At 40.4% G+C, this 15,704-nt stretch overlaps 1 protein-coding gene across 3 annotated transcripts in view; it reads right to left on the bottom strand.

Moving 5' to 3' along the window:
- phf20l1 (PHD finger protein 20 like 1) overlaps positions 1 to 15,704 on the bottom strand; it is a 120,628-nt gene that overhangs the window by 45,408 nt on the left and 59,516 nt on the right. For 2 of the 3 annotated variants that reach the window (XM_080194558.1, XM_080194559.1), the window contains exons 10-11: positions 10,101 to 10,368; positions 9,203 to 9,391 (exon numbers count right to left, since the gene is read on the bottom strand). In XM_080194558.1, coding sequence (XP_080050684.1) covers positions 9,203 to 9,391; positions 10,101 to 10,368 — 457 coding nt within the window. The remainder of the gene's footprint in view (positions 1 to 9,202; positions 9,392 to 10,100; positions 10,369 to 15,704) is intronic. The other variant, XM_080194560.1, reaches the window with a different exon arrangement.

Below are 15,704 nucleotides of genomic sequence, written 5' to 3'. Positions count from 1 at the left end.
ACTGAACCTTCTCTGCACTGTTTCTGTTGCAATTATATCTTTTCTTGAATAGGAAACCAAACCTGCACACAGTACTCTAAATGTAGTCTCACAAACACTCTGCAAAACTTCCCTCCTTCTCTATTCTATAACCTTGCAAATAAATAACAATATTTCATTTGGTCTCCTAATCATTTGTTGTACTTGCATACTAACTTTTTGTAAATTCAATTACCTGGACATCCGGATCCCTCTACGTCACAGAGCTCTGCAATTTCTTTCCATTTAAGTAACACGCTGCTTTTTTATTCTTCCTGCCAAAGTGGACTATTCCACATTTTCCCACGTTATATTCCATCTGCTAATTTTTTGTTCAATTACATAATCTATTTCAGGCTCCTGAAAATCCATTTTACAACTTATTCTCCTACCTCTTTTTGCATCATCAGCAAATTTAGCAACCATACATTCAGTCCCTTTGTCCAACACATTGATTTAAATTGTAAATGATTTGGCCAAAACTGACCTCTGTAGTACTTGTCACATCTTACCAACTCAAAAATGACCCATTTATGCTGACACTCTATTTCCTGTTCATAGAATCCCAACAGTGCAGAAGGAAGCCATTCGGCCCATCAAATCTGCATTAACCACAATCTCACCTAGGCCCTATTCCCATAACTGTACATATTCCCCTGACACTAGGGTCAATTTAGCATGGCCAATCAACCTCACTCACACATCTTTGGCCTGTGGGAGGAAACCCACGCAGACATGGAGAGAATGTGCAAACTCCACACAGACAGTGATTGAGGCCCGAATTGAACCTAGGACCCTGGCTGTGAGGCAGCAGTGCTAACCACTGTGCTGCCCTGTTAGCTAGCCAATCCTCTATCAATGCTAATATGTTACCCCTTAAACCAAGAACTCTTATTTTGTGCAATAACCTTTGATGCGGCACTTTGTCAAACGTCTTCTGGGAATTCAAGTACACCACATCGACAGGTTCCCCATGTTGCTTGTTACTTCTTCACAGAACTCAAAACTTAGACATTATTTTGATTTCATAAAACAATATTGACTCAGCTCGATTGCACTGAGATTTTCAAAGTGCTCTGCAATAAACTCCTTATTAACAAATCCCAGCATTTCCCCAATGACAAATGTTAGGCTAACTTGCCTGAGGTTTCCTGCTTTCAGTCTTCATTCATTCTTGAGATTCACTATTTTCCAATCTGATGAGACCTTTCCAGAATCTAGGGAATTTTGGATAATTAGAACCAATGCACCTATCGTTACCACCTTTGTTTAACATACAAGCTACAGATTGGGAGTGGGCCATTCGGTTTCCTTGATTCTGCTTCACCATTCTATCGATCATGGCTGATCCAATTACAATCTCAAACTCCACATTTCCACTGGTCCTTGATAACCTAGCATCGCCCTTTTTTTAAAATCAATAAACAATCTAGCTCTGCCTTAAAAATACTCAAAGACTCAGCTTCCACCACCTTCTGAGGAAGAGTTCCAAAGACTCATGACATTAAGTAGGCAACCCTTTAGTTTTAAGCAACGTCTTGATTCACCCACAAGAGAAAACATCCTTTCCACATGTCAAGACCCCTCAGGACCTTACGTTTCACTCAAGTCAACTCTTACTTCACTGAACTCCAGCAAGTCTATCCAACCTTACCTTCTAAGACAACCCACCCATTTCAGGTATTAGTCTAGTAAATCTTTTGTGAACTGCTTCCAACACATTGACATCCTTAAAGGAGGAGACTAATTCTGTATGCAGTACTCCAGATGTGGTCTCACCAATGCCCTGTGTATCGAAACATAACCCTCTAATAACTTTCTAAAAATTGTAACAATAGTTCCAATTACTTTTTAAAGTTTATTTATTAGTCACAAGTAAGGCTTACATTAAGACGGCAATGAAGTTACTGTGAAATTCCCCTAGTTGCCATAGTCTGACACCTGTTCGGGTCAAGGCACTTAACCAGCACGTCTTTCAGAGTGTGGGAGGAAACCGGAGCACCCAGAGGAAACCCACGCAGACGCGAGGAGAATGTACAAACTCCACACAGACAGTGACCCAAGCCGCAAATCGAACCCAGGTCCATGGCACTGTGAAGCAGCAGTGCTAACCACTGTGCTATCATGCCACCCTTATTTTCTAGTACTCTTTCCCTGACAACGGTAATTGTTTTCTACGCCTTCCTCCCTTTTACCTATCGACTTACAATTATTTCTGGGATGTTAGGAATAGGAGTAGGTCATTCAGCCCATCAAGTTTATACTGCTATTTAATGGCCTAACTCCAGATACCTGCATTTGACCCATATCCTTCAATACCTTAGCTCAACAAAAATGTATCAATGTCAGATTTAAAGATAGCAATCTATCATCAACTGCCATTTGTAGGAGAGTTCCAAACCTCTGCCACCTTTTGTGTGAAGAACTACTAGCTGATATCTCTCCTAAATGGTCTGGCTCTATTTTTTAGACTATGCCCCCTACTTCTAGAATCTCCCACCAGTGGAAATAGTTTATTATCCTGTCTTTTCCTGTTAGTATCTCGAAGACTTCGATTAGATCACCCCTTAACCTTCCAAATTCTAGAGAAAACAGGTGTAACTTATATAATCTCTCCTCGTAATAAAACCCCTGAAGTTGAGGTATCATTCTTGTAAGCCTTCTCTGCACTCCCAAGGCCAATATATCCTTCCAAGGTGCCCAGATCTGCTCACAATAACTCAAGTAGGTTCTTAATCTATGTATAGCTGCAGCATAACTTGTGTGTCCTTATATTTCAGTTCTCTAGCTATAGAGCCAACAGTCCATTAGCCTTCTTATTATTTTCTGCATCTGTACGTGGCATTTTAAGGATCTATGCACCTGAATCCCCAGTTCTCTTTGGACACAAACTGTATCTAGTTTCATACCATCTAGAAAGTATTCTGATCTACAGTGAAGATAAGACACAAACATCTCATCTACCTATTTTCCACAGCAGTTTTCTGACAACTGGGAGTACTGCAAATAGCATGTTGTTCAACTCAACATAATTGTTCACATTCAGTCAAAAGCTATCCTTTTGCTCCTGTTCACACTTGCCAATACTGGGAATCTTAGAATTTGGTGTAGCGCAGGGGAGACATCATAAAAAGTTACCCCAATCTGCAACTTGAACAAACGGTGCATAATAGCATTAAGCACTGTCTATATCAATGACTTAGATGAAGTAACTAAATATAGTTTGCCACTCTTGCTTATAAATAAAGAAATCAGCAATTAGATGAACAAGACATATTCAGGATCGTCTTGGGCTGTGCGCCAATCAGGTCTCATCCTCTTCACATTTTAAGTGACTGGCTCAAGCTAGATGGTGATTCCCACAAGGACCTCACCATAACTGTCCAGTCACTACAAGATGTTGGTAGTTATTGAACTGCAAGGAGCATTTTAGCCCCTGACCTGACTCAACGTCCACAAATAGTTTTCAGTAAATATCACTAGATGACAATCCGAAGCAGGAAGCAGCCTGATCTAGTTTCCTCCTTTAGACCTTGTGCTACATACCCATCTTCTACCTGGGGTGAGGCCAGCTTACTCAACTAGTCAGCTTAGTTGCATACCAGACAGTGCATGCCTCCACTAAGCTATCGGAAGAATCTCTGTGGGCTGCTGTTGATGCAATAAGGACAAAAGCACCTTTTTGTGTTTTTTTCTAAGATGCAAGATATATTTAAACATATGTGGAAAACTCATTATTTTTCAGACAATGAATTATTTGCAAAGTATAAAACAACAGTGACCATATTGCAAATGTTATTCATTACTAGAACCACCTATGGAATTTCCTGAGGCTGTGAAGTGCTATGTAAACACAAGTTCTTTCCTTATCAAAATGTCAATACCCACAATGATCTTTTTCGCACCTAAAAGATTATAAAAACCTCCATTTCAGCTGCTTTAACCTTTAATAAAACCCACATGCAGTCTTGCCAGCAAACAGCAAGATCCACACTCCACTGGCATAGCTATACTCAGCAATCAATTCTTCCTTGGTGTCACTGATAGAAATTTCTGAGAAAACAGATTTAAGACATTGAAAATATCAAGGAAGGAAAAGCTGGTGTGTACTTTTTTCATGAGCCTCAAGATTATATTGTTAGTTTTTTTTAAATTTTATGATATGGGCCCTTATTGTCACTTCCTCAAACATATGGGGTACAAACTTGAGCTTGCTCAGCCTACAACCAGTTCAGCCAGCTACTTTTGGTCCAAACCCATTGAGCTTTACAACTGCTCTCTCTCCCATCCTTCTCCCCTATATACTCTGTGAATGGCATATTTTGTCTGTACAGCTAGCAAGGAACAATACTTTTTCACTGTAACCCAATATGTATGACGATAATAAATCAAATCAAAACCAGGTTGGAAGACAGATTATCCCAGGCTCCTTTCTCTACTACAAAATAATTTGTGCAGACACCACTACTTGTCTCCTCTCCACCTCCCCACCCACTCTCTACCATTCATCTCAAAGTTTCTAGGAACATGCATTTTTTTTAAAACCACAGACTACGTTACAGATAGAGGGAGAGTAGGAGTGAGTAAAGGTTATTTCAGCTATTTATCTGTGAGGAGGATAAACTGCAACACCCGTTGCTTGGGCGAATTGCTCGATGCTATGCTGGAACTACTGTGTACTTCTGTGCACCTGATGAGATGCCTCCTCCTCCCCTTCCCATCAGCCAAAATCCTAGTTAGTCCCTCCCAGCCAATTCCCAAACCATTTTGGAAATCTGAAGCATTCTCCCAAGCTCATTTTGTCCATGGGATACATCATCTGCTTCCACAATCCCATACTAAACTGTTGGCCACTTCCCTTCCTAAGGTGGTGGTCACCCCTCCTAACTTTTCCTTCTATGGCTGGACGCCAGTCTTTAAGCCTCTTTAAAGTATCCTGGGACATTCACATCAGCATATAGCATAATCATGGTACCTGCGGTCAGAGTACCTACTGACATCTCACAGTTTGCTAAAATTACTCTCTCTTATCGAATGGAACTCGTATCTTTTTCATTTGTAAAACTGTGTTGGATTTCTTGCACAAGTCAAACATATTTTCCCTTGACAATCCCCTCTCCTGCATCCTTCAAACAAGCCAAACATCTACAGGAGCTTGGAAACTACTCTCACACCAAGGGACTTTTCACACATCTTCCTCTTAATCAACAGGATGCAAAAAAGAAAAATTCTTGATAATTTTCCAGTGTCCTCTAGCCTTCAAACATTCTTTCCCAATGACTATTCTTCTGTCATGTTAAATTGCTATTATGGTTATTGCTCCTTTGAAGTTCCCCCTGATATTCTTTCTCTGGTACGCCATCCATGATCATTATTGCTCAACTAAAATCTTAGCTTGGAATCTTTTAAACACTACTATCTATATGTAATTTCCCTGGCTTCATGGTTGACTTGCATAGTGGGCCTTGGTCCTTGACCTAGGTTTCTGAATATTAACAAACATGTTAATGCGTAATAACATTAACTGAAGACATTTTAAGCAAGATCAAAGATATATTTCCAATTACCAGGATTTTTAAGATATAGTTCAATCCAAATAAATTAAAACATGCATTTAAATCTTAAAGTAATGAAGGGAGAAGTATTCCAACTTTAGCACTCTATATATTTCAAAGCTTGGCAATGTTTCTGTAACTTTACTACTCAAAAAAAAAACCCTGTTGATGCTGCAGTTCCTGCCATTTGTTCAATTAAAGTTCCTAGTCACATATAAAACTTGGAAATCACCTTGTTTCAGAATCACAAATTGAACATCAGAAACACCGCCCACACCACAGTCAGATTAGGTTTTTAGAAAGAAAGCATGCATATAGAAATCTCAAAATGAATTTAAGGCTTGAGCAAACCTCTCATTTTTTATATATGGTAAAGAGATTCTGCAGACTTTTGGTCAGGCTACTGCCATTATCGTAAATATCGTAATGGTGGCCATGTAGTATGCAGAGCTGGTGTCCGAACCCCACTTAAGAGTGAGCGATGTTTGGTTCGTGCTTGCCACTACTAAAGCAAGAGAAAAAGGTTCTCGTAAATTGAACCAACTTTACCAGTCCTTTAAAAGTCTCATTTAGTTGGTCGTAAAATTAAGTTTGATTCAATGCTGGAAAGTAATGACAGATGTAAGGCATGTGCTCACGGATACTTTCATATTTGAGGTGGTTCATTGATGCCATTAACTACAAAGGGAATCTTTTAAAATTTTGAAAAATCCAATATTTCTTCCTCATGAACTTTTCTAGAAGAGCTTAATCAGAGTTCTTATGTTTCAAAGTTGCCATTGAGAATACAGGGTGTTTTGCGTAATCTTCAGTCATGAGTCAGAAAGTTTAAAACATTGGTACGACAGACCTGGGCTTTGATGATACCAACTGCCGGACAAGGCTTTAACAGCAGGAATGCACTTTTAGCAAGTTCTACTATGTCATTATAAGCAATTTAAATATATGATTTGTCAGGGTGCAAATGCTTTTAGAACATGAAAACTATTGTATTTTCTCGGCAACAGCAAGGGAAGTGTGTGCGGGTGACAGGGTAATGTTGGGGTAGGGGTTGTCATTCGTCATTCCTATATTCTCTCCTGTACGTGGCTACAATTCCCATAATGTCAATGCTCCCCCACCTGCAAAAACAATGTTAATTTAGTAAATTTTAAATCCCAACTGCCTTGCCACTACACTCACTATGACACTTGTAAGACAGAGGGCAAAAAAAATAAGTGGAGTGGGGGGAGCAGCCATTTCAGAAGCTAAGAACCCTGATATTGAAGCCATCCTTGTGACTGCCTGTATTGCATCCCACTATTTTTGTTAGAAATTTAGGGATTAGATAGGTACTTTTGCAGATGTGGTATACTTTTTTGTGTTGTATTTGATTAGTGAGGAAGACCTCAAGTTTTTAAACTAACAAAAAAAGACAAACAGCAAGGGTTCTGCAATCCAACATAGTCATAACTTTTATTTTTTTTTCCTTCGTTTAGCAAGACAGTATTTTCCTCTTACAAAAAAGTATAGCAGAATAAGTAATTAAAGTTTTATAAAAATTCTTCATGAGGTAGTGTACTTGGCAACAAAGCTCCCTGCACTACTGTACACACACTTGGTCCCGATGCACATATCCAGCGGTTTTCTTTCAGCGATCGTAACACTACCTCGTGATGGATTTTTTAAAAATTGCTTTAAAAAAGATGTACAGCACATTGAATAAGTTCCTTGACAAAACAACCTCCTCTTCTGCCACTAATATGATCAATAGCTTACATTGACTTGACGTCAAAGACATCATGCGACTTATAGCCTTCACGCACCGACATCAAATGGCACGACTATAACATTGCTCAACAACATCAGAAGAGTACATTCAATTCAAGTAAGCACCAATGGCATTGAGTGAGTTACAAGGCAGTTACACCAATCATAGGCTTCAGATCAGGGTTCATACTAGGAACTTTACTCTTTTTTTTCAAAAAAGGAATACAACTTGTCTTTAATCCCCTCAAAAAGAAGGTAAAAAAACAGCCTTTGGTTGCAAATAATCTTTTCATCAAAAGTTCATCTCATTCTCTTATCTCTCTCTCTACCCATTTCATGTTCTATTTAGCCTAAAACAATAAGTCAACTAAGAACGTCACAGTGGGAGGAGAGTGCGTGATTTCAGCCTAAAAGGAAGTGAGGGGTAAATGGGAAAAGAAACAGAATTTTGAAACAAATCCACTGTCCAAGTCAAGCCATGCATTGCAGTATCAAGAGCAGCAATGACAGACCTCTGTAAGTCATCTGTTTACCCTGAAAACTTAGGCACAGGAGCTGAAAAACCTAAAGGGAAGGAGAAAAATTCAAGCTTAAAAAAAAATCACAGGGATTCAATTAAAAAAGCACAAACACAAATGGATAACTCCATTATAAGCAGTTTGGGTAGCAATTATTTAAAAAGGGCAAGCCTGGTTCACGTTATCTGAACCATTGCAGTGCTAATGTAGGCCTACTTGTAACCAACAAATAAATTAACTTTAAACTTTTTGATTTGGGCTAATATTCTTCCAGCTCACTCTGAGCCATCCCTACTATTGTCTGTCAGCTGTTCTGTTTTCCGTATTGAAAGTCATTTCATGGTACGACCATCTTCTTTTTAAAATGGAGAGGGAAGAGAGAAAGTATAACAAGAAAAATATTCACCAAGTTAGTTACAATATGACTTTTAAAACTAATTATTGGGTTAACAAACAGCTGAAAATGCTGACTGATGAACAACAACATTAGTGTTTAAGTCAGTTCTAGGATTATGCCTTTGCTGTTCTTGGATTAAATCACCTGCTCTGCTCCATCCCTTTAGCATTTATATTTTTTGGTAAAGACTTTGTTCAGCCGCTCTTTCCTAATTAGCGAGAAAACATCCATCCAAAACATCTATAAAAATAGCAAGGTAGAGATGTACTCCCTTCTTCATTTTCCTACTTTGGACATGCCAACAAGTACACTGCATAAGCCAGAGACTGCTACTTGCTCACTTCACTGCTCAGACTGCAGCCAATTACAAACTTTCAAATTCATCAATGGTTTGGGTCTATTGACCCACTGTCGAATTTATTATTTTTTTAAAAAAATCACCGGTGCTTTCTATCACAAATGATCACACCACAACAAGACTATTTTAAATAGACAGTCAAGAGCTCCTTATGATCCCATGAGAAAGTGTCATGCTGACACTCAAGAATACTTCCACTCAGAGCTGCAGCTCGTGCAGCTAAGCCACCGAGCACTAGTTTTGCTCAACAAAACGTTACAGCCAAACTGATGCCACTTACACTTCTAGCATCAACTAAGCCCCCTCTCAAGACACTGATAAACTCCTCCCCTCTCTGCCATTTCATTAAAAAAATATATATTCAAGATATAAAATTTTGAAAGGTAAAATTTTCTCTCAGAACAGGAACCGCAGCATAAGCAGAATCTATGTCAAAGTTCCAAATGGTACCATATTTATCCAAAATAGAACGGGTTTGATTGAGTAACGCATGTGCATCTTGCTCATCTGTGCACTTTTATTTGGTTTAGAGAGTTCCCCGCTGGATAAATACCATACCTAATGGAACCCAGATGTTCACCTATTAGGTAGTTAGTTTTATTCTCACCCTCTGGTATGTTGCTGTCTGTCAGATTATTGGATTTGCCCGACTGTCCTGTCATATCATTGGATGGAGAAGGTAAATACCCTTGGTCAGTGGGACCATCAATCCCTGCAGCACTTGCTAACCGTGCAGAGCGTCTCCTACGTTGGGAATTTTCTAACCAGGTGGATGGACTGCTGGGCTGAGAAGGGCCTTTGGGAAGAAGAGATGCTCAATTAGCCTTTTTTTCCTTAAATGGTTTTGGTTGTTTTGTGTGGTAGCCTATTTTAATATTAGCTTTTGATAGTACTATGCAATACAGTGAGAGAAACAATTGTTTTGTACCCCTTTCAACCCATGTGGTTTTCAATGGAACTTATTATTTTTAAAAAAAAGCCAGGATAGCTGGTGACCTGGTTGTGCCAGGCTGACTATGACCAAAGGAAATCAATTTTAGTCAAACTTTTATTTTGAAAAGGAATTGCATTGAGGGTGATACAAAGTCAAGAGTTAAAAAACCTGACCAGTTTCGTTCATGAGCAAATATGGACAAGTTCTTTGAATTAAGGTCAGGCTTCTATTTTCATCAGCTTTGCGCGTTTTAAAGTTGAGTGCATTTTTTTTTTTAACCTTAGTAGGAACCATGATCTCAGCGTCTATGGTGCAGCCTAACCCATGAGCAGTAAAGTGGAGGAACTTGCATGCATCACATCACTTACTAAAATTACGGAAAATTTTTAAAGGAAAAGCTTTACATAACTAAACATGCTGACATACCTGAAAATACCAGTTTACATGTGGTTTTCAAAAAAAAACAAAATCTTCATAATTCTTTCAACACAATTAACAGCCACGACTAGAAGCTAAGTAGCTTTTTGTTTTAAAACCCCTCTAGGCAAGACTCACTAAGCAACGCACTAACCAGTCTGAGGGATATCTGAAGGTGGAGGTGGGGGTAATGTCTGAGGAAATTCTACATTGTGCAACTCCTTGCCCTGAGGTACAGTTGGGATAGGAGAAGGATCTGAAGCCGTTATATTCCCAGATGGCTCCTCAGGCTTTGTTTTCCGTGTTCGGAGTTTCGTTGAAGGTGGAGATGAAGAGAATGGATCACTTTTTTGATTCAGAGGACATGAGTCGCCGCTGCTCACTTCAGTCTTCAGCTGGTCAGTGGTATAAGTGGATGACAGCTGGATAAAATTATAGGCCAACAATTAATTGTGATAATCTACTTGGAACAATGATTATTAATGCTCTGATGAGTTATACTGCAATGTTTACACCAAAGAATAAAATCCAGTTAAACATGACTTAGCCAATATGGTAATATGATATAATACTTTTCCTTACAGATTATACAATGGCTGCTTCCCCACTTCTTACACCAGCATTAACATTGAACACTCACAGATAAGGTTAAATATTGATTAAATCAATACCATCACAAGAAACACTTATCAGAATTAGATTTAGATATAGAAAAACACTCTTTATACTGCAAAAATAAGAATTGCTGATTAGACTGAATGTAAAGCACCATTTATGCTTTAGAATGACTCAGGCTTCTTCCTGTTCTGTGTTTGAGATTTCTCAAATCCAATCCTATACATATTTTAACCTCATGACAAGTGAATGTCCCCCAATCCAGAAGGTAGAGTAACATGATGAATGCCATTTAGGGCAGTCTAGTTTCCACTAACCTAATCTTATCTAGTTCTCCCCTCTTCAGATTCTGGTATATGGATATTTTGAAGCTGGCAGTTTAGTGTGCCAAACTGTAGCCAATCCTAGTGCAAATCTAAACACACTGATTTAGCAAAAGACTTGTTCATGGAGGATCTCTCAACCTCACGTGATTTGGTTCTCTGTAAATATCCCAGTTGGTCACGAAATAGTGATCGGGGCAGTCGTTTCTTCTTCTTCTCAGAGTCGTGTCATTAAGATCAACTACAGCACCCTAACCGTTTTCTGACTAAGATTGCTCATTCTGTGCCGGTGATCAATCACAAATTTTTCTAGTCTTTCCATTCAATTTCCCGTGAAAACCAGCAGCCCAGGCCAACCCCACTCGTAGCACACAGAATCCCAGAATTTTACACCATGAATTCTACGATTCTGTCTATTTTACCATTAGAATTAAAATGACCAAATTTTGACATGTGCAAGTACATAACTATTCAAACCGTTATATGCCTCCTCACATTCGGTACTGATCAAGTATTAGAAATTAGCAGCACCTCGAGGAAGCAAGTCTTGTATCATTTCAGTTGTTCACCATCTAAAGTATGACTGCAACAAATAATTTAAAATTATTTTATGGGCTGAGGACGTTGTTGGTAAGGCCAGTATTTGCTGTCCATTTTTAATTGCCCTTGAATTAACTTATTAGGGCATTGCAGAGGGTAGTTAAGGGTCAACCACATTGCTGTGGTCTGGAGTATTATGTAAGCCAGACCAGATAAGGGCAGCAGATTTCCATCCCTAAAGGATATGAGTCAGATGGGGTTTTTTTTTACAACCATTAATGATAGTTTCATGGCCTCCAATACTGAGTAACTTTATAGTCCAGATTTATTAATAGAATTCAAACCCCACAACTACCAGAATGGGATTAGCTGTCACTCTGAATTAGTGACGTTATCATAGAATCGCTACAATGCAGAAGTAGGCATTTCAGCCCATCAACTCTCCAACAGAGCAATCCATCCAGACTGCAACTGCATAAACCCCACAAATTTACTCTGCCATTTCCCCTAACCTACACATCTTTGGATACTAAGGGACAATCAACCTAACCAGTACATCTTTCGACTGTGGGAGGAAACTGAAGCACCTGGAGGAAACCCACACAGGCACAGGGAGAACATACAAACTCCACACAGTCACCCAAGACTGGAATCAAATCTGGGTCCCTGGTGCTGTGATGCAGCAACGCTAGTCACTGCATCCCGGGCCGCCCCAAGGAGGCGGTGAGCTTCCTTCCTGAACCTCCAAAGTCTATGAGGTGTGGACACACACAGTAATGTTAGAGAAGTTCTGGGATTTTGACATTGAATCCAGGGACAGCTGGCAAATTGGATATACAATTGACTTGATGATAGGAAGCAGAGGAATGGTGGAAGGATGCTTATTGGACTGGAGGCCTGTGACTAGCAGTATGCCTCAGGGGTGTGCTGGGCCCATTGTTGTTCGTTATCTATATCAATGATTTGGATGAGAATGGACAAGGCATGATCAGTAAGTTTGCAGATAACACTAAAATAGGTGGTATTGTAGACAGCGAGGACAGTTATCAAAAATTGCAGCAAGATCTTGATCAGCTGGGGAAGTGGGCCAAAAAAAATGGCAAATGGAGTTCAAGACAGGTAAATGTGAGGTGTTGCATTTTGGAAAATCAAATCAAGGTAGGACTTTCACGATGAATGGTAGTATCGTGGAACAGAGGGACCTTGGAGTCAGGTGCACGGTTCCCTAAAGGTGGAGTCACAAGTGGATAGGGCAATGAAGGCGGCTTCTGGCATGCTGGCCTTCAAAAGTCAGGGCAATGAGTATAGAAGTGGGGAAATTATGTTGCAGCTTTATAGGATGTTGATGAGGCTGCACCTGGAGTACTGTGCTCTGCTTTGGTCTCCTTGCTATAGGGAAGATCTTATTAAACTAGAGAGAGTGCAGAAGAAAGTTACAAGGATGTTGCCAGGACTCAAGAGACTGAGTTTTAGGGAGAGATTGGACAGGCTAGGACATTTTTTCTTTCCTGCATAGGAGGCTGAGGGGTGATCTTAGAGGTGTTTAAGATCATAAGAGGCATGGACAGGGTGAATGCACTCAGTCTTTTTCCCAGGGTTGGAGGATTGAGAACTAGAGGCTATAGGTTTCAGTTAAGAGGGGAAAGAATGGAATCTAAGGAGCAACTTTTTTTTTTAACACAAGAGGGTGATACATATGTGGAGGTGAGCTGCTGGAGGAAGTGGTTGAGGCAGGGACATTGACAACATTTAAAAGGCATTTAGACATATACATGATTAGAGGGATACGGGCCAAATGCAGGCAAATAGGGTTAGTTTAGATGGACATTTTGGTCGGCATGGACCAGGTTGGGCAGAAGGGCCTGTCTCCGTGCTATAGATTCTACGATTTCCAAAGCAGGATGGAGGGTGGCTTGCAGGGGACTTATAGGTAATAGTGCTTTTGAGTGTTTCCCACCTTGTCCTTCTAGATGGTAGTCATCACATGTTTGGAAGGTGTAGAAATAATAGTAGGAGGGATTACTACTTAAAGGGCGAAAAGCTGCAGCATGCTACGGTGCAGAGGGACTGGGGGGTCCTCGTGCATGAGTCGCAAAAACCCAGTCTGCAGGTGCAGTAGGTGATCAAGAACGCAAATGGAATGCTGGCCTTTATAGCGAGGGGGATAGAATGTAAAAGTAGGGAGGACTTGCTGCAAATGTACAGGGCACTGGTGAGGCCGCAGCTGGAGTACTGTGTGCAGTTTTGGTCGCCACACTTGCGCAAGGATATTTTGGCCTTGGAGGGAGTGCAGAGGAGGTTCACTAGGCTGATACCGGAGATAAGGGGGTTAGACTATGAAGAGAGACTAAATAGACTGGGTCTGTACTCATTGGAGTTTAGAAGGATGAGGGGGGATCTTATAGAGACGTATAAGATAATGAAAGGGATGGATAGGGTAGAGGTAGAGAGATTCTTTCCACTTAGAAAGGATAGCAGGACTAGAGGGCACAGCCTCAAGATGGGGGGGGGGGGGTGCAGTTTAGATCGGAGTTGAGGAGGAACTTCTTCACTCAAAGGGTGGTGAATCTCTGGAATTCTCTGCCCGTTGAAGTGGTGGAGGCTACCTTGCTAAATATATTTAAGTCACAGGTAGATAGGTTTTTGACAGACAAGGGAATTAAGGGTTATGGGGAGAGAGCGGGAAAGTGGAACTGATCCACTTCAGATCAGCCATGATCTTATTGAATGGCGGGGCAGGCTTGAAGGGCTAGATGGCCTACTCCTACTCCTATTTATGTTCTTATGTCCTAATGTATCTAAGGAACTTCGAGTTCTTGCAGTGCTTCTTGTGAATGATACACATGGCTGCCACTGTTCGCCAGTGATGGAGAGGTTGAATGTTTATTATAGTGCAATTGGTGTCAATCAAGTGGGCTGCTTTCGATATGCCATCACCTCCCATGAAGCTGTTTTTATATTGGTAGTTTAAATTAGATTCCAGCATCTACAAGTTGGTTCTCTACTGCTAGGTCTGGCACTGAGCAACAAAATGGATCTATGACATAGTATAATGTACAAAGAACAAAGAAAAGTACAGCACAGAAACAGGCCCTTTGACCCTCCAAGCCTGTGTCGATCATAATGCATTAACTAAACTGAAGAAAATCTTCCGCCCTTACTTAGTCTGTATCCCTATATTCCCTCCCTGTTCATGTACGCATCCAGATACCTCTTAAATGTTGCTAATGTGCCTGCTTCCACCACCAACTCCTCTGGCAGTATGTTGTAGGCACCCACCACTTTCTGCATGAAAAACTTCCCCCACACATCTCCCTTAACTTTCCTCTCACCTTGAACCTGCGCTCTTTTGCAACTGAAATGTCCACCATTGGGAAAAATCTCTGGTTATCCACCCCGTCAATGCCTCAATTTTGTAAATCTCTATCAGGTCTCCCCTCAGCCGCCTTCTTTCCAATGAAGGTTTATTCAACTTCTCCTCATAGCCAACGCTGTCGAGATCAGGCAACATCCTGGTGAACCTTCTTTGCACTCTCTTCAAAGCTTTCACATCCTTTTGGTAGTGTGGTGACCAAATACAGCCTAACCAAATGCCAAGGTTTTATATAGCTGAAACAGCATTTTCCAACTCTTGTCTTAATACCCCGCTGATGAAGGTAAGCTTGCCATATGCTTTCTTAATCACCTTGCCACCTGTGTTGCCACTTACAGTGAACTGTGGACCTACATGCCCAGTTCCTCTGTACGTTCCTAAGGATTCTACCATTTACAATATAATTCTCATCTGAATTTGACCCTTGAAAATGCATCACCTCGCATTTGTCTGGATTAAACTTCATTTGCCATTTTGTGCCCAAATCTCCAAAATATCCTGTTGTATCCTCTGACAATTCCCGGCACTATCAGCAACTCCACCAATCTTCATGTCATCTGCAAACTTACTAATCAGACCCCCCAAATTTTGCTCCAGATCATTTACATAAACTACAAACAGAGGTCTCAGCACTGATCCCTGCGGAACACCACTGGCTACAGATCTCCATTTTGAAAAACACCCTTCCACCATACTCTGCCTTCTATAACCAAGCCAGTTCTGAATCCATCTAGCCAGCTCACTGTGAATCCCATGTAATTTTAGTTTTGGTACAAGTATGCCTTGTGGGACCTTGTCAAACATCTCACTAAAGTCAAAATAAACTACATCCACAAGCCTTCCCTCATTCATTATCTTTGCTACCTCTTCAAAAAAACTCAAATCAAGTTGGTGAGACGTGACCTTT

Source organism: Carcharhinus amblyrhynchos, chromosome 8 (genome assembly GCF_965287045.1).
Source record: "Carcharhinus amblyrhynchos chromosome 8, sCarAmb.v2.hapA, whole genome shotgun sequence".
Classification (NCBI taxonomy): Eukaryota; Metazoa; Chordata; class Chondrichthyes; order Carcharhiniformes; family Carcharhinidae; genus Carcharhinus; species Carcharhinus amblyrhynchos.
This window is presented reverse-complemented; position numbering and strand designations above follow the sequence as displayed.